The sequence below is a fragment of the Arvicola amphibius genome, chromosome 10, assembly GCF_903992535.2.
Source record: "Arvicola amphibius chromosome 10, mArvAmp1.2, whole genome shotgun sequence".
NCBI lineage: Eukaryota > Metazoa > Chordata > Mammalia > Rodentia > Cricetidae > Arvicola > Arvicola amphibius.
The window spans coordinates 77,143,870-77,162,884 of NC_052056.1; the positions used below are offsets into that span (position 1 = coordinate 77,143,870).

The window sequence follows — 19,015 nt, forward strand, 5'->3', positions numbered from 1 at the left end:
GTGTGGACAGCAGTTGGCAGAGAGCGTCTGCCATGAGTGATTGGTTTTCAGGTTCTTTTTTCTGATCTGTACCTTATGGCTTTCAGGTTAGCCCAGAGCGTGGTATGCCCCCACCCAGCTCTCCTGGAGGATCTGCCTTTCACTACTTTGAAGGTAGGTTTCTCCTGGGACCATAAATGTTAACCTAGTGTCAGATAACGGGTTCCCAGCAAAATGAGGACTCTGTCATCATGCATTTAGAGTGGTGAGCTTTATTTATGTTTTCATTTTAAAATGTCCCCACCGTGTGTGTGTGTGTGTGTGTGTGTGTGTGTGTGTGTGTGTGTGTGTGTGTTTTACTGGTCTATTGGCTGTGAGACCAAGATAACTTATAGAATAAAGCATTTAATTGGGGCTTTCTTATGGTTTCAGAGGTTTAGTCCATTATTTGCTTTTTGTCCATATTTATTCTTATGTGACTTTTTCAAAGAGGTGTAAAGTAAGTCACATCACTGTTCTGTTACTGAAGAGACGCCATGATCAAGGCAACTTATATAAGAAAGCATTTAGGGGCTGGAGAGGGGGCTCAGTAGTTAGAGTGCTTGCTGTTCTTGCAGAGGATCTGAGTTCACTTTCCAGTATCAACATGGTAATTCACAGCTATTTGTGATTCCAATTTCAGTAGATCCAGTGGACACACATATGATGCACATATGTGCATGTTTGCAAAGCAACCATACACATAAATCAAATCTTAAAAAATTTAAAAAAGAAAAAGAAAGCATTTAATTGAGGGCTTGCTCACAGTTTTAGAGGGTGAACTCATGACCGTCGTGCCAGGAAGATGACAACAGGCAGGCAGGCGTTACTCTGGAATAGTAGCAGCTGAAAGCTCACATCCTGAGCAGAGGGAGACCTGAGTTAAGTTCCCATCATTTTCACTGGGTGACTCACACCGGAAGCTCCAGCTCTAAGGAGCAGATGTTCTCTTCTGGCCTCCATGGGCTGCTGTGCCCATGTGCATGTGCATGGGGATGCGGACGGGGACGCACACACAAATGCAGATACACACACACATCTCTAGAAGTACAAGGAGAGCTCTTGGCATCCCAGTTCACCCAGATGTGATCAAGCAGCCTCAAGCTTCAGGCTGCCACAGCTCCCCCTGCCATGCTTTCATCGCAGTAGTGGATTGCACCCCCAAAATATGGGCCAGAGTAAACCCCTCCCTTAAAAACAAGGAGAGCTGTGGCACACTCCTGTAATCTCAACACTTGGGGACTGAAGCAAGAGAGTGGCTGTGAGTGCGAAGAAGCCTGAGATTAAAAAAAAATTGTAGTAGCAGAAAAAAACAATATGCACAGCTGTGTTGGTTATGGGGAATTATTGGGTCAGTCATGTCTTTTTTGTTTTACTGTTTTCTCCTGACAGCCTCTTGCCTGCCTGACGGGACTGCCTTGGAGCCTGAGTATTACTTCTCCACCATCAGCTCCAGCTTTTCTGTCTCCCCCCTGTTCAATGGCATCACCTATAAGGAGTTTAGTATTCCACTGGAAATGCTTCGGGAACTCTTGAACTTGGTAAGCAAGCTCTGATAGTAAATAGACCGCAGGAAATCCAGGCAGCGGAAGACTCACTGCTGTTTGTCTTTTGAGAGCAATGAAGCTCTGGCTGGCCTTAAACTCACAGTTCTCCTGTCGATACCTCCCGAGTACTAGTACTACTAGGACGGCATGCATCACTATGCTGGGCTAACATGGTATTGGTTGAATCTTGGGCCTCTCTATCAGTGAGCTATATTCCTAGACTTAAAAACAAAAAACACTTTTAATTTTGAAACAGGGCCTTAGCCATTTTACCCAGGGAGGCCTTGAACTTTATTCTTCCTGTTTCAGTCACCCAAGTAGCTAAGATTGCAGATTTGTGCCACCAGGCCCATCAGAAGGAGCCTCTAATGATTTTTAATTAATTTGTTTGTTTCTTTGTTTATTTTGGTTTTTTGAGACAGGGTTTCTCTGTAGTTTAGAGTCTGTCCTAGAACTCATTCTGTAGACCAGGTTGGCCTCAAACTCACAGAGATCCACCTACCTCTGCCTCCTGAGTGCTGGAGACTAAAGGTGTGTGCCACCACCACCTGGCTAGATTTATTTATGTATATGAATGCTGTATCTGATTACCAGAAGAGGGTATCAGATCCCATTATAGATGGTTGTGAGCCACCATGTAGTTTCTGGGAATTGAACTCAAGACCTCTAGAAGAATAACCAGTACTCTTAACCTCTGAACCATCCCTCCTGCTCTCTTTTTAATCTTCATATCCATGCACCTTACACATATAGACAGTTATTTTATAGTCTTATTTTCTTTTATTTGAAACAGTTTTGCTCTGTTGCTCAGGCCAGACTCAAACTTCCGAGCTCAAGAGATCGTTCTATCTTGGCCTTCGAGTGGACCACAGGCCTGCCTGCCGTGCCTGGCTTATGCAGTGGCTTGAATAATTTTGTCAGGTGTGGAGTTTTCCACTTGGGACAACATATTGATGTAAAAGTAGTTTGGATTTTGGAACGTTTGGAATTTCAGATTTTTGGCATCGGGTCTTCAGCCTATACCATTATTCCCAGGTACAATAGATAGAATGAGACAAATTACAGAGGGAAGGAGGGTAAACTTCCTATCCTAGGGGAGAAAAAAAGCAGTGTCAACCCCTCCCCCCCAGATCCCAAAGACAAACTGAGGCAGAATTTCTCCAAAGTTCACTCTGGAGAACCAGTGAATTTATTGGGTGCCCCTATGGAGCCTAGGTAGGGGGTTAGAGGTTCCTTACAAGGGTCTGGACATTCCTCCCCCAACTCAGCACACTTTGAAAGCCTTACCCAATACCAGTGAGGGCTCCTTGTCCCCACAGTCTTTCCCAGTCTCTACATGCTCTAGCCCCTTCCTGGGCCACTGTGCAGCACTGCCAAGTGCTCTGGAGAATCCTGTGCCTACTCCAAGCCTGCGGGGAGTTGATGTGAACAATAAGCCAGCCCATCTGGGGTGATCTTTTACAGGGTGTGGGGGCACAGCTGAACGCAACAGGATGACAGTTGCTTCTGGCTTTGAGCACATTCACTCATGCCACTGCTTTCTGTAGGGCTTCTTCATTTAATCCTTACCCTGAGTACATGCAAGAGGCGTCCTAGATTTTCATTCAGAAGAGACTAGTGTCGAGTATATCAAGAATATGTAGATCCAGAGCTGGAGAGATGGCTCAGAGGTTAAGAACACTGACTGTACTTCCAGAGGTCCTGAGTTCAATTCCCAGCAACCACATGGTTGCTCACTACCATCTGTAATGAGATCTGGGCCCTCTTCTGGCACTCAGGCATAGTGCAGGTAGTACACTATATATATAATCTTTAAATCTTTAAAAAAAAAAAAAAAAAAAAAGAAGAAGACTATGCAGACCCAGGGTAGGGGCAGGCTCAGTCTCCACTAAAAACAGTGCTTTTCCTTTATATTTGATTTACTCAAAGGAGTTTTTGTGATGCTAAGAATAGTAAGGGCATTTTCTGCATATGGCTTGATCGTTGTTCAGTTGATAAGTTGTTGAGCTACTTCGATTACACTTATCACTACAAATTTATGGGGTTCTTTTCATTTTTCTTTTAAATTTTTTTTAGATTTATTTATTTTATGCATGTAAATGTTTCGCCTATATATATATGTGCATCATGTGCATGTTTGGTGCCCATGGAAGTCAGAAGATGACATCAGATCCCCTTAAACTAGAGTTATGGGCAGTTGTGAGCCCCCATGTGGTACTGGGAACCAAACCTGGATCTTCTGCAAAAGCAACAAATGCTCTTAACCACTTACTCATCTCTCTGGCCCCTGACTTTTTTCTTTTTAAGAATTTTGAGGATTGAACCCAACATCTTGGGCATGCTAAGCATGTTCCTTACCATTGAGCTCCACCTCAGCCTTACTATGGGTTTTGTCTAGCAATGCATTTGTCATTAGGTAGGAGAAGCTAGCATTCCTGTCTCCCTGAGTAATCATGTGATTTTTGTCTCTAACAGGTGAAGAAGATTGTTGAGGAGCCTGTTCTCAAATTCTTAGATGGAGTTGTAGCCAGCGTGATGGAAGTAAGTACCTTCTGAGGACATCACCACGAAGTTAGCCTGACGAGCATGTGCAAAGAGAAAACAGAACTGCTTGCAGGAGGGTTGAAGTGCTCATCTTATTCCTACCCTAGTCCCAGCCAGCGCGCGCGTGCGCGCGCGCGCGCACACACACACACACACACACACACACACACACACACGCACACCTGCCGGCTGCCTGCCCTGGTTCCTCTCATTCCATCACCGCACATGCCTCTGACTGGTGCTCGGTGTCTCCATCTCACAGTCGGGAGGTTCATGAGGGTTAGCTAATGTACCATGTCACACACGTGGGAAGCTTGCAGTCAGCCTGGGTCTTTCTGGAGTTTATCTTCCTTGCTTCTTTGTTGCTTTCAAAGCTGCAAGATGTACTTTCTGGGACATGGAAGCCATATATATGTTATGTACCTGAGGGACTTTTTAAAAATATATTTGGAGGGCTGGAGAGATGGCTCAGTGGTTAAGAGCACTGTCTGCTCTTCCGGAGGTCCTGAGTTCAATTCCCGGCAACCACATGGTAGCTCACAACCATCTGTAATGGGGTCTGGTGCCCTCTTCTGGCCTGCAGACATATACACAGACAGAATATTGTATACATAATAAATAAATAAATATTTAAAATATATATATATATTTGGAGCCAAGATCTGCTCTGCAGTTGACATCAGCAAACTTTGATGTTAGTGTTTGTGGTGTGTGTGTTTGCCCTTGGTTAGTCCTGACTAAGGGACACACTGTCATAACTCCAAGTTGCAGTCTGGTTTTGCTGCAGGTCTTTACTGTCTACCTGAGTCTTAGCTCTTGCACGCTTTTTATTTATTTGGGGGGGTATGGTTTTTTTTGTTTTTTGTTTTTTCAAGACAGGGTTTCACTGTTGTAGCTCTGGCTGTCCTGGAGCTCCTTTATAGAGCAGTCAGGCCTTGAACTCACAGAGACCCTCCTGTCTCTTACTCTCACTGTTGGTTGAGTTTGTGGTCTTTTCTTTCTTTTTCCTTTCAGGTTTATTTTATTATTTCTTTTCTTTCTTTCTTTTTTTCTTTTGGTTTTTCAAGACAGAGTTTCACTGTGTAGCCTTGGCTGTCCAAAAAAAGCTGCAAGATGTACTTTCTGGGACATGGAAGCCATATATATGTTATGTACCTGAGGGACTTTTTAAAAATATATTTGGAGGGCTGGAGAGATGGCTCAGTGGTTAAGAGCACTGTCTGCTCTTCCGGAGGTCCTGAGTTCAATTCCCGGCAACCACATGGTAGCTCACAACCATCTGTAATGGGGTCTCTCTCTGTTGACCAGGCTTGTTTTAAACTCACTTGAGATCCACCTGCCTCTGCCTCCTGAGTGCTGGGAATAAAGGCGTGTGCTACCACTGTCTGGCTAATTATATTTTTATATGTATGGTTGTTGTGCTTACATGTATGCCTGTACACCATGTACATGCAGTGTTCCCAGAGACCAAAATTTTAATCTGCCCTTAAAATTGGAGTTACAGATAGTCGTGAGCTGCCATGTGGGTGCTGGAAATTGAACCTGGATCCTCTGGAAGAGCACTCAGTGCTCCTAATCACTGAGCAATCCCTCCAGCTCCAGTTTATTTTGTCAGTATATGGTCATACATGACTGAGGGTATGCCAGGAAACTGAGGCCTAACATTTACAGCAGTGACTCTTAACCTTCCTAACACTGAGACCCTTAATACAGTTCCTCATGTCGTGGTGACCCCCAACCAGAAAATTATTTTATTGCTACTTCATAGCTGTAATTTTACTACTGTTATGAATTACAATATAAATATATGATATTCAATTTCCCCAAAGAGGTGGGGGTCTGACCCACAGGTTGAGAACTACTGATCTAGAAACTTGTTTGGTCTACACTCTACCTGTCATTAAGTCAGTGTGTGTCCTATGGAAGAGTTGTGGCTTTCTGGAGATCCCCCTTAGGACTTTTTTTTTTTTTATGTGTATGAGTGTTTTCAATTGCATGTATTTCTGTATACCACATGCATGTCTGATGCCTGTAGAAGCCAGGAAAAGGCATTGGATCCTCTGGAACTGGAATTAAATTTGCCATAAAGGTGCTGAGATTGAACCCAGATCGTCTAGAGTAATAAATGCCAGCTCGGTAGGGCTTTAACCTGGAGTCCTAGGACCCTCTTTCCCATGAATGAACTAGGGTGATTTGGGGCAGTTTTGTTTGTTAATAATTTTAGACTTTAGAATAAATATCCTGTTGAAGAAATAGTTTTGTGCTAACAAACACAAGAAAAGTTTTAAATGGCTGGGAGTGGTGTACCCTTTAGTCCCAGCCAGTGTGCTCTACTTTCAGAGTTCCAGGAGAGCCAGGGCTACACAGTGAGACCCTATTTTAAACTGCATCCCCCAAAAAGAGTTGTAAATATTGACCTTAGACATAAAACAATAGCAAACTGTAGCTTCTAGGCCTAGAGAACTTGAGGAATGTGGAGGAATGTGGCTAGTGAGTGCTGTTGCTGTCCAGTGGGCATGCGGCACGGGATTGAAAACCCTCAGTTGATCTCAACTCTGAACTCTTGCTCAGCCTTTGAGCTGCTCTTCCCTCTGCCCATCTCATTTCTTCATCTGTGCCCAGCAGAGTGTCACAGGGACTGGTAAGGGGTGGTCATGACTGTCGATGGCGCTTGGTCACCAGCTCCTGACAGTGCCCTCCTGAATACTTGGTGGCTCTCACACCCTCCCACCCCATGCCCTCTCCAGCTCCTCTCAGTTAGTAATACTTAGACATTAAGGACTGCATCATAACTCACTAGGCCATGTCTTAAGGGTTTGGTTTTTCCAAGCACTATATTTCAGATTACATTGGTAAAGAATAGTTCAAGCCAGGTAGTGGAGGTTCACACCTTTAATCCCAGCACTTGGGAGACAAAGGCAGTCAAATCTCTGAGTTCAAGGCCAGCCTGGTCTACAGAGTAAGTTCTGAATAGTCAGGACTACACAGAGAAACCCTGTCTTGGAAAAAAATTAAAATTAATTTTAATTGTAAAATGTAGGCTAAATCTTGAAGTGCCCAAACTATAGTGTCATCCTTCAAAATGATTAGATTTAGTATTAGATTTCCCTTCCATGTCTTTCACGTCCTTCATTTCCATGTCAGACTAAAGATAGTAAAATGTTAGTAGTGGTTTTTGTTGTTGTTTTTATCAGTTTTTATAACATCAGGGCCAGGCATGGACTGCCTGTTTACTTTGCCTTTTACTGAGGAGGATGAACAGGGAAATTTGAATGTCTGTTACAAGTTACAGCAAGTGGGTGCTCAGTTTACAGTGTAGTTGCTTGCTGCGCCTTGTGCAGGACCAAAGCAGTTCGGAGAGTCTCTGCACTGTGCTGAGTGCCTATTTCCTCTGCAGGCCAATCCCAGTGCTGACCTCTACTATACAAACTTCAGTGATCCCCTCTACCTGACCATGTTCAAGATGCTTCGAGATACTCTGTACTACATGAAAGGTAAGGGTGTTGGTGGATGTGGATGTGGGCACAGGGGGTGGGTCCCCTGGCCATTCTTACAGTCTGCTACTTGCTTTCTGTTGGTGCCAACTTAGAAATCACATGTGAAAACAGATGTGGCTTATGGGTATAATCCTAGCTACTTAGAAGGATGGGCTGAGCCCAAGAGTTTGAGACCGGTCAGGGCAATATAGCAAGATCCCTATATCTCCAAAAATAAAAGATTACATATGAGCAACATGATCACATGACTGAACTTTAGAGGAAATAAGAAAATTTTAAAAATCTGACCCTGATGGTAATACTGCCAGTGATGGCTGAAGAGTTGGTTTATTTCCTATTATGTTTTTCTATATATATTGTATCATTGTCCTGTGCATATAGTTTTACATATCAAATATAGACATTTTAGAAAATAAAAGGTTTAACATTTTCTCACAGTTTCTCATGTGTTTTTCCCATTCTATTTCTTCATAACATTAAATATTCCTCTTAAATATTTTTTGGTGACTACATAAGTTTCTAAGATATAGATATGCTATAATTTACTTAACTATTCCTAATCTAATTAAGAGGGCCCCTGAGAAATAGTCATATAGGGACCATAGCAGCACAGGTTTGGGTTCCCTTGGGAGTTCATTAAGGATGGCCAGCCCAGCCTGACGTCCTAGAGTCCTTTTGCCTTGCTGTCTGTTACTGATCTGACCTCTGCCTATCACAGTGGTTCTGAAATTTTCAGGCCCCAAGGATGAGAATTAGGAAAATCTCTAATCTTTCAACTGAATGATCCCATTTTTAGGTATTTCTTTTCTTTTCTTTCCTTTATCTTTTAAATTTTGAGACAGGGTTTCTATGTGCAACAGCCCTAGCTGCCCTGGAACTAGGTCTTGTAGTCTAGGCTGGCCTCAAACTCATAGAGAGCTGCCCGCTGCCTCCCGAGTGCTGGGATTAAAGGCGTGCACCACTACCACCTGACTCTTTTTAGGTATTTCATATATTTGAGTTTTAGTTTTTGACTGCTTAAAAGATGTACTCTGAGCTGAGAGTATATCTCAGTGTAGAGCACTTGCCTACAGTGTAAACACCTGGACTGATCCTCAGCACCACCAAACACCTGGTCTGACTCCAGGAGCACCCTTTGCCTCTGGCCAACAAACTATATGCTCGGTCTGTTCATGCTTGACCCTGCAGGCATTCTTAGAATCCCAGTAACCACCTCAAAGATCACCTTTGTTTTTGTTGAGAGGGAACAGCCTTAGCTGTTGGCACCTGCTACCAATGTTGTGGTGTGGCTCTTCCCATCTGTGACTATCCCCCACCCCACCCCAAACTTTCTTTCCCACAGATCTCCCTACCTCCTTTGTGAAAGAGATCCATGATTTTGTGTTGGAGCAGTTCAACATGAGCCAAGGGGAGCTCCAGAAGATTCTACATGATGCAGACAGGGTCCACAGTGAGATGAGCCCCCTCAAACTGCGCTGCCAAGCAAATGCTGCCTGCGTGGACCTCATGGTGTGGGCTGTGAAGGATGAGCAGGGTGAGCCCAAACCTACCTCCCTGCATCCTATGATCTCTAGGCCTACCCAGGAATCCCCCTATGTGTTTCCCAAAGTGACTTCTAGAGTGCTTGGTCCAGGCGTTTGCTGTCCTGTCCTGCAATGTGAGGCAGTGGACCTGGGAGGAAGGGGAAGCCCAAGGCCACAAAGCCTGTACATTCTCTCTGGTGTTTTTCGATGGATCTTTAGACTTTGCTCTGGAGAGATAGAAGTTCATAACTGGAGGGAAAGAGGCTGGTGGGGGAGTCTGGGAAACATTTTTGCTTAGTAGAACGTTGTGAAACAAAGGGGTCCCACCCACAGAGAAGATGGTGTAGATTCACATCATGTGGGTGCCTGCTTCAAAATTCCCAGTGTCACCTCTCAGTGTCAATACCTATAACAGGTATTTGTGTGGGCTTTACTAAGTCCTGTGCTTAACCAGTAAGAACATATTTTCTGGGGTTGGGAGATTTAGCTCAGTAGTAGGCCCTGGGTTCAGCCCTCAGCTCCAAGGGGAAAAGAAAGAAAGAAAGAAAGAAAGAAAGAAAGAAAGAAAGAAAGAAAGAAAGAAAGAAAGAAAGAGAACTTGTTTTCTGAATCTTGGGCTGTAGTGATTATTTGTATCTGCTTCTGATTTTAAATTAAGGTGCAGAAAACCTTTGCATCAAGCTGTCTGAAAAGCTGCAGTCCAAGACATCCAGCAAGGTCATCATTGCCCATTTGCCCTTGCTAATCTGCTGCCTACAGGTCAGTCTCCAGAGATTCCCATTCACATGTGCCCTGTTGCTCAGGCTGTAGCTGATTCTCCAGAATCAAACAAAAGGCAACAAAGTTGTCCTTTAAGATGCCTATGCTGTGAACTGAGGGTAGTCTTCTCTGGATAGGGCCATGCATTTCTGCAAGAGCTGCTTGCCTTGAAGAGGACTTATGTTCTTCCTTGATGTGAGACTGCCTTGCACGTAATCAAGGCGAGCAGGTCATAGACACAAGGCCTCACAGAGAGATACCCTGGTTATAATGCTCAGTTCTGCTTAGCTAAGGCTCTCCTTGATATAGACCCCATTGACTCCATACCTTCCATTGCTTAACAGCCTACTCTGTACCTTAGTGTATTTACTAGACACAAACAGTCTTAGCAATATGTGTGTGTGTGTGTGTGTGTGTGTCTTGATTGTTGAGGAATTAGTACCATTTCCTTTTCTTAACCCATGAGCAGGTGTCTCTGGGAGCTTTGACTTCAAAAGTTTGGGTCCAACATCAGAAGGCTTAAGCATCTTAGGGCCTTGTAGATGGTCCTTTCCAGACAGCATGATGGATTGATGTTGTGTGTTGCAGGGTCTGGGCCGCCTGTGTGAAAGGTTCCCAGTGGTGGTTCACTCAGTGACACCATCTTTGAGAGACTTTCTGGTGATTCCATCCCCGGTGCTGGTGAAGCTCTATAAGTACCACAGTCAGTACCACACAGGTAATAGCTCTCGTAGCTGTTTGCTGTTCACTTTGCTCTTTGAGGGGCCCACCACCCAGCTCCCAAATAAAGCACATGGAGCCTTATTCTTAATTATGAATGCCAGGCCTTAGCTTGGCTTATTTCTTGCCAGCTTTTCTTAACTTAAATTATCCCATCTACCTTTTGCTTCTGGGCTTTTACCTTTTTCTATTTCTGTGTGTCTTTCCTTCTTGTTCTGTGTCTAGCTGGGTGGCTGGTCCCTGGAGTCTTCCTCCTTTTCTCTCACTCCTCAATCTTCTCTTCTCAGATTTCTCCTCCTATTTATTTTCTCTGCATGCCAGACCCACCTTTCCTTTCTCCTGCCTTACTATTGCTTGTTCAGCCTTTGTTAGACCTATTAAGTGTTTTAGATAGGCAAAGTAACACAGCTTTACAGAGTTAAACAAATGCAGCGTAAAAGAATACAGGACATCTTTGCATCATTAAACAAATGTTCCACAACATAAACAAATGTACACATTTCCAACTCATATTCCACAACAAGCTCATCTTCAGCATTCAGAGCTTCTGGATCCTTGTGAGAGGGGCCATGTAACTATTTGAGTTCTGACCATACTTGTTTGGGCCATTCCTCTCCTCTACATCTTTCCTTCTGTCTCTGTTCAGATCCCCATTCCCTAGGATTCAGGCCTTTCTCTTCCTCCTATTGAAGGCCTCAGAGCTGGGCTGGGAGTCTCATGTACACTGCCTCATTTCCTCCACACTGCCCCATAGAGGATGCAGGCTCAGAGCAGATCTTCTCATATAATAGTAATTAGTGCAGATTGATTAGTTAACTAACTAATTAATTAGTCCAGCTTCCATGGATGTGAGGCACTAATGAAGAAACCCAAACCTAGCCATCAGAAGACTCCCTCAGTCTTATAGTAAAGACACACAAACAGAAGAAAAAAAATCCTTGATTCATAATTGTGATGTTTTCAAACTATCTTTTGAATCAGTCATTTTAACTTTGTTAAGGAATGGTGTAAATGTTTAAGTTTGTGCTTGTGATCTCCCAGGCTTCTGTCACGTGCACCTTCAGCCAAACACACACTTACCTGCTTTGTGCACACTGATTGGACAAGACAGGACTGCCTCACTGAGCATCAAAGCAACCTTCATGTGGATATTTGTCATTTATGTTGTTGTTGTTGTTGTTGTTGTTGTTGTTTGAGACAGGTCTCTCTGCATAACCCTGGCTGTCCTGGAACTCACTATCAGGCTGGCCTTGAATTTACAGAGATCCACCTGCCTCTCTGTGGAATGCTGGGATTAAAGGTGTGCACCACCATGCCTGACTTTGTCATTTTTAAAAAATGGTTCATTAAGAAATTGCTGAACTTACTTTATAAGCAAGTTTAACACTTTTTTCCCATTTTTAAATTGATTTTTATTGAGCACTACAGTTCTCTCTTCTCCCCTCCTTGCCTCTCCCCTCCCTCCTTCAACCCTCCCCCAAGGTCCCCATACTCCCAATTTACTCAGGAGATCATGTCTTTTTCTACTTTCTACTTACCATTGTAGATTAGATCTATGTAAGCAAGTTTAACACTTTATAAACCACCTGTCCTTTTGATTTAAACATGTTCCTTCACCCTTTCTGTTGGTCTCAGACTCTTGAACCTAAATGTTTGGTCTGTTCAGTAAGCCAAGCGTGGTGGTGCATGCCTTTTAAGGGGACAAGCATGGTGAGCTCCAAGCAGTCCAGGGCTGCATGGTAAGATCCTGTCTCAGAAAAAGGAAAAAGGAAGCAAGCCAGTGGGTAAGATGTGGTTGGATGTTTGTGTGCTTGTTTTTACAAGCTAAAAATAAAGCCTACTATCTTATAGTCTTAGATTGAGACAAAGGGATGAAAGTAAAACTAAATCAGACACAAGTTTGAATTTGAGTTTTTACTTTTAGTTGCTGGCAATGATATAAAAATCAGTGTCACCAATGAGCATTCTGAGTCAACTCTAAATGTCTTGCCGGGTAAGAAGAACCAGCCGTCCATGTATGAGCAGCTCCGGGACATCGCCATTGACAACATCTGCAGGTGGGAGCTTTAACTAAGGAAGGAGGTGGGTGGGGGGCTGAGGAGGCAAAGGCTCCATGCAAAAGGAGTAAAGTTATCCTTTTATTGTATATTTATAAAAGGAGTTGTTTAGTTTTTTTTTTTTTTTTTAATAAAGCTGTCTTTCTTTTCTTGGCCAGAAAAATAAAAGTGCTTATTAGAGAAAAATTGTAGTATATTAAAAAAAAAAAAAAGGATTTCCCCATTGGCTCATCTTCCAAAGTAATGTGTAATTGTATTTTTTTTGGATAATATTTAATATAAGTCAGAGATTTTTTTACTACAGGTCTTTCTTTGGACTACCAACTCCCAAATAATGACACAGAGACTTCTTTTTTTTTTTTTTTTTTTTTTTTGGTTTTTCGAGACAGGGTTTCCCTGTAGTTTCTAGAGCCTGTCCTGGAACTAGCTCTTGTAGACCAGGCTGGCCTCGAACTCAGAGATCCGCCTGCCTCTGCCTCCCGAGTGCTGGGATTAAAGGCGTGCGCCACCACCGCCCGGCCGAGACTTCTTATTAATTATGAAAGCTTGGCCTTAGCCTAGGCTTTTTCCCAACTAGCTCTTAAAACTTAAATTAACCTGTTTATATTAATCTACATTCTGCCTCGTGGTTTGTTGCCTCCCCTCAGTACAGTGCATCCCACTTCCTTTGTCTGACTGGTGAATCCCCTGCCTTTCAAATTCTTTCAAGTTCCTCTCTTCCTGAAAGTCCTGCCTATCTTCTGCTGCCTAGCTTTTGGCAATTCAGCTCTTTATTAGACCAATCAGAATGTGCCTTAGCAGAGACATGTCTTCACCCAGTGTGATCAAATGTCCCACAACAGCTTTTACTCATATTTTCAACAAGATTAAATATTGTTTGCTGTGGAGACTTGCTGCATGCTCTTGCTCTCTAATTTGTATGAATGTGTGCCTCCTTTTGAATGCTGACTTCTCATTCTTAGTGAGCCTTAGTAGCCAAACAGATGGGGCAAGCAGGATACACCTGAGAAAGAAGGCTTCACATTCTTGGGGGCTTCTAAAGGTTCCTATTTTCTGAATAACATAAGCATCTCTCCTTAATAAAACACCCTGGTGGGGAGCAGAGATGCAGCTTAGTGGCAGGACATGTGCTTTGCCTTTGTAAGGCCCTGAGGTTAATCAGCAGGGGTCAGGGGGCTTGGTATGATGTACCCTCAGCTGTCTATATAGGGAGTCAGTTGCTGTGAATGGTAAAAGAAGTATGGAATTGGAATTAGCATGGTTACGTTATTCTGAAGGAAGCAGTTTCTTCAAAACTGGCAGTGATTTAAGTTATTGTTTCCAGAAGAGATACTACCAAGTGAGTGAAGTTGGCTATAATTCCTTAAATCCATTCTATAGAATGGCTTTTCATTCAGATTTCTGGAGTAGAAACTTCAGAGCTCCTATGTAAAATGTTGTACACCTTAGCAAGGAACAAAACAAGCAGAAAACAAAACCATTCAATTTTCTTAACACCTGATGTCACTTGGACTTTTTTGCTGCACAGGTGCCTGAAGGCTGGCCTGACCGTGGACCCAGTGATAGTGGAGGCCTTCCTGGCTAGCCTCTCCAACCGACTGTACATCTCCCAGGAGAGTGACAAGTATGTGTCTGTCATTTGGAAGTATGGCAATGCTTTGCAGGATCAGTCACTGTGTTTGTGCCTCTTCCCTGCTCACAGTGTAGCCACCATTGGGTCTGCTGAAGGGTCAAGGTCAATCTTACCCTCAAATGTACATTCTGGACCCCGTGCTGGAGTGAAAGTTTGGGTCTCTGTCTCTGAATGTGGCAAGAGACCAGTTGCTTCTTCAAGGCCATGGGGAACAAGGTCGAGGCTGTGGTCTCTTGTTTTGCTTCACCACTGCATGCCTCGGAGCTGCTTTACTTTTGGAGGGTTTTTTGTTTGATCGTTTTTGGTTTTGTTTTTGTTTTTTCAAAACAAGGTTTTTCTGTGGACCCCTGACTGTCCTGGCTGTCATTCCATAAACCAGGCTGGCCTTGAACCCAAAGATCCACCTGCCTTTGCCTCCTGAGTGCTGGGATTAAAGGTGTGCGCCACCATACCCAACTCTCAGAGCTTTTGAAACACCTCTCTTGTTCCCCCCCATAGGGATGCTCACTTGATTCCTGACCATACCATCCGTGCTTTGGGACACATTGCAGTGGCCCTGAGAGATACCCCAAAGGTCATGGAGCCAATTCTGCAGATCCTGCAGCAGAAATTCTGCCAGCCTCCCTCACCACTTGATGTTCTCATCATCGACCAGCTGGGCTGCCTAGTTATCACTGGAAATGTAAGGAAAAGTCCTGCAGTAAGGCTGGAGCTGGAAACCTTGATTATAAGGAGTATAAAATTACACTGTTAATGCACCTTGAAACTAAGCTAAATTCTCACAGTGGTTTCAGCACTGTATGGAGAGAATTTGTAGTCAGTGGTTGTATCACTCTCTGGAAAGGATGTTTAAACTCATTTCTTATCAATGTAGCTAGCATAAAAGTGAGTCTAAATAAAGGCTACTTCTCCTTTCCTTTTGATTAGGGTTTTCTTAGAGATCTAGAAATAGATCTCCTTAGGCAGGAACGATGATAAATGCCTGTAGTCCCAGCACTTAGGAAGTAGAGACAAAAGAATTAGGAATTCAAACCCTTGTCTCAAAAAAAAAAAAAAAAAAAAAAAAAAGCCAGAAATGCATACTATTCTTCTAGAAGACCCGAGCTCAGTCCTAAGCTCCCAGTCAGGTGGCACAGGGCCTCCCAAGACCTCAGCTCTAGGAGGTATGATGTTCTCTTCTGGCCTCTGAGGGTACCTGCATCCCAGGCACACTCCTGTATAGACACCCACAAATATACATAATTTAAAAATAGAATCTTAAAGCAATAAAATATAGTCCAGGCATAGTATGTACACCTTTAATCCCAGCACCTGGGAACCAGAGGCAGGAGGATTTCTGTGAGTTCAAAGCCAGCTTGCTCTATATAGTGAGTTCTAGGCCAGCCAGGGCTTCATAGTAAAATGCTGTATGTAAACCAGTCAATCAATAAAATAAACATAGCTGGCAAAGATTACTTAGTGGGTAAAAAGACTTGCTGACAAACCTGTGGACTTGAGTTCAATCCCTGGAACCTGAGTGATGGGAGGAGAAAATTAAAATGTTTTCCTCTTACCACCATATAAATGTCTTGGCACTTAAACACACACATGCATACAAAAGTATGCCCTGCATGGTCCTTTTTGTTATCAGATTCCAGAGCTCTCCCTGGGTGATCTTCCCTTGTCTAGGAGTGGCCTCAGGAATTATGGCATGGTGACAGTATCTCTTGCTCTCTTCCAGCAATACATTTATCAGGAAGTCTGGAATCTCTTTCAGCAAATCAGTGTGAAGGCCAGTTCAGTTGTCTATTCGGCCACCAAAGACTACAAAGACCATGGCTACAGGTAATTCTATGCCTCGTTGCTCTAGAGCTTGACAGCATTTAACTGTGTTTGAGGAAAGTCTGAGGATTGGCCTGTGGGTGTTAGCCTTACAGAAGTGCTATATGCTATAAATCAGTGTACATGCAAGGCAGCACATAAAAACCGCACGTGGCAGCAGTTGTTGCTGAGCTACACCTATGGCCCTCTGCTCTGCTCCATTCTCTGCCACACAGGCCCATAATGCACATCTAGGTGACCTGCTTCTTAAACATAAGCAACATGCCAGCTACACCTGAAATGTTGCCCTGTTTGTTGCTTTAAATAACTGCATAGTACCACACTATGCAAGATTCTAACCAGTCTTTAGTTTGGGTATTAGGTAGTTTTCTAGTTTCTACATTGAATAAATAGTGTAATAGCTATGGAAAAGCTATGTGAGTATGTTTTTTTGTTTGTTTTGTTGTTGTTGTTGTTTGTTTTGTTTTTGTTTTTGAGACAGCGTTTCTCTGTGTAGCCCTAGCTGTCCTGTAACTCACTCTGTAGACCAGGATGGCCTCGAACTCACAAAGATCCACCTGTTTCTGCCTCCTGAGTGCTGGGATTCAAAGTGTATGCACCACCACCCACCTGTGAGTGTGCTTTTCTCAGCTTAGATCTGAGGACTGGAGATTTAATGCAAAACAGTTGCCCACTGGCCAGTATGAGTATGAGGCCCACGTTTGCTTCTCAGCCCCCCCACCCTCCCGCAAACAACAAAAACCATGTGCAGGGTTAGAGAGGCAATTGGAATTTGGAGGCCCAGGGAATAGACGTTTATATCTTTGCACACTCTGTATTTGTACAAAGCCTGCTCAGTTTCCTTGGCGGACTGAGAGATGCTTCTTGGCAGGAAGAAAAGTCAGACAAAGACGTGAGACTGGTACAGAGTAGAGCACCCCTGTGTTGGCATTACTGTTCCTAGTCGTCAGTTTAGTGGGCAGCAGTGCAGCCACCTTGCCTCAGTAAATGCTCAGCTTGCCCATGCCTGGTTTCTTCACCTGCCAAAGAGCATATCTCATTGTGTGAGTAGTGAATAGATGTATGTGCGGGTCTGTGAGCCAGACGGCCCTGGGTGCACCTATCTCAGCTGATCCCAGAAGCTAAGTAGGCGTGGGCCTGTTAGGACTTTGGTGGGAGATTATATACGTGCAAGTTCTTGACCAGTGTGAGCTCTTGGCATTGTTACACAGTTGGTTTCCACCGACAGGTAGTAAATGTTAGAACCAAGACATGCATCTATCCTGTCCATGTTCAGATTTTCTCATCTACATTCTCCAAATAATAAAATATCTCCAACGCTGGGAGAGGTGATACACACTGTAACACAACTGCTTAGGAAGTTGAGGCAAGAAGACTGAGAGTTAGAGGCTAGCCTGAGCCACATAGCAAGTTCTGCTACATAGTGAAATCCTATCTTTAAAAAAAAAAAACCAACACTAACAACAACAGCAACAAAAAACACTTTTTGTGATGTTTGCATTGTAGTAAGCACTATGGGTAATTGTGAAATGATTTAAAGTATGCAAGAATGCAGTCATAATATATGTAAATACATCCTAGTTTATATTTTGTTTATTATGATACAGTCTTGCTGTGATAGCTCAGGTTGCCTCCACCTTATGATGCTCCAGCCTCCGTCATCTAAGTGCTGCGATTACAAGTGAATGCTGTTTGCTGTTACACCCAGCCACCACACCATTTTAAATGAAAGATGTTTTATATCCTGGGAGTTTGCAGCCGGTTTCCCGTGGGTAGTGAGGAGCAGCTGTGTCAGTGTTTTCTCACTGCCACCACTGTGTGTCCAGACCATACACCATCTGAGGACTAGACGGGGCCTGTCCATCCTGCTGTCTGCACTTCTTTTCCCATGTTGTTCCCTTAATCTGAATGTGTCTTCTGGGACTCCTTGTCCTTGGGCACTTCCTGCTCTTTGTCCTGGATCCCTGCTGGCCTCTTTCTGGCCCTTGTGTTGATCTTGCTGAACTCTGACCTCACTTTGTGCAATTCCTGCTAATCTCATGCTGCAGTTTCTTCAGTTTCTGGTCAAAATTGCCATTTTTTCCCCCATAAAGCCTCTTATTGCCATTAAAATGATTTGTTAATCTGAGGCTGTAGCTCAGTGTTAGAGCACTTGCCTGGCATACACAAGGTCCTGGGTTCCAGCCCCTACACACACACACACACACACACACACACACACACACCCTCTCCAAAGTTTGTCTTCTCACCAGAAGGAACATTTGATAGCTTTTGTTCCCCTAACCTACCAGGCTTTACCTAACTGGGAAAGGAGTGTCTTTTGTCGTGACTAGCATTTGCTAGGGACCAGCCTGTTCAGTGCTTAACTCCTCCTGCTTATGAAGAGGGAATTATTATACTTGTTTCACACAGGAAGAAACCAAGGCTCAAAGGCCTATGTGCATCAACTAGTAACACACCATGCCAAGTATCAGAGCTGCTGATTGCAAAGCTGCAGAGGCCTGGATCCTGGCCTCTGGCTGAAGGCGCAACATCAGTTTTACTCCTGGGGTTAATGTAGGATGTCCATCATCCAGAGGCAGGTGGTCCCGGGACTCTGTAGCACGAATTCTAGTTGGTCTTAATAAATAAAAACCTAGAGTCAGATATTAGGGGGTGAAAAAAGAGATCAGAGAAGCAGTGCAGTCAGCCACTAGAGAGACCTTTTACCTCTAGCAAATCTTCAGACTAAAGGGGCGATCCTCAGGCTGCATATTCAGACCGCTGCCTCCTGCCACCTTATATTCATCTCTCTGCCCAGCCACGTCCCTCCTCTCTATCACCACCAGCTGCTTGTTCATTTCCCAGCCACCCAGACTCCTGAAATAATCACAGAGAAACTATATTATTTCCAATA

General features: G+C 43.7%; 1 protein-coding gene across 1 annotated transcript in view; it reads left to right on the forward strand.

Moving 5' to 3' along the window:
* Pi4ka (phosphatidylinositol 4-kinase alpha) overlaps positions 1-19,015 on the forward strand; it is a 134,044-nt gene that overhangs the window by 42,706 nt on the left and 72,323 nt on the right. Inside the window, exons 7-17 of the mRNA XM_038345205.1 lie at positions 87-153; positions 1,411-1,559; positions 4,041-4,106; positions 7,507-7,603; positions 8,949-9,140; positions 9,788-9,888; positions 10,477-10,606; positions 12,533-12,665; positions 14,194-14,289; positions 14,797-14,980; positions 16,019-16,122. Coding sequence (XP_038201133.1) covers positions 87-153; positions 1,411-1,559; positions 4,041-4,106; positions 7,507-7,603; positions 8,949-9,140; positions 9,788-9,888; positions 10,477-10,606; positions 12,533-12,665; positions 14,194-14,289; positions 14,797-14,980; positions 16,019-16,122 — 1,319 coding nt within the window. The remainder of the gene's footprint in view (positions 1-86; positions 154-1,410; positions 1,560-4,040; positions 4,107-7,506; positions 7,604-8,948; positions 9,141-9,787; positions 9,889-10,476; positions 10,607-12,532; positions 12,666-14,193; positions 14,290-14,796; positions 14,981-16,018; positions 16,123-19,015) is intronic.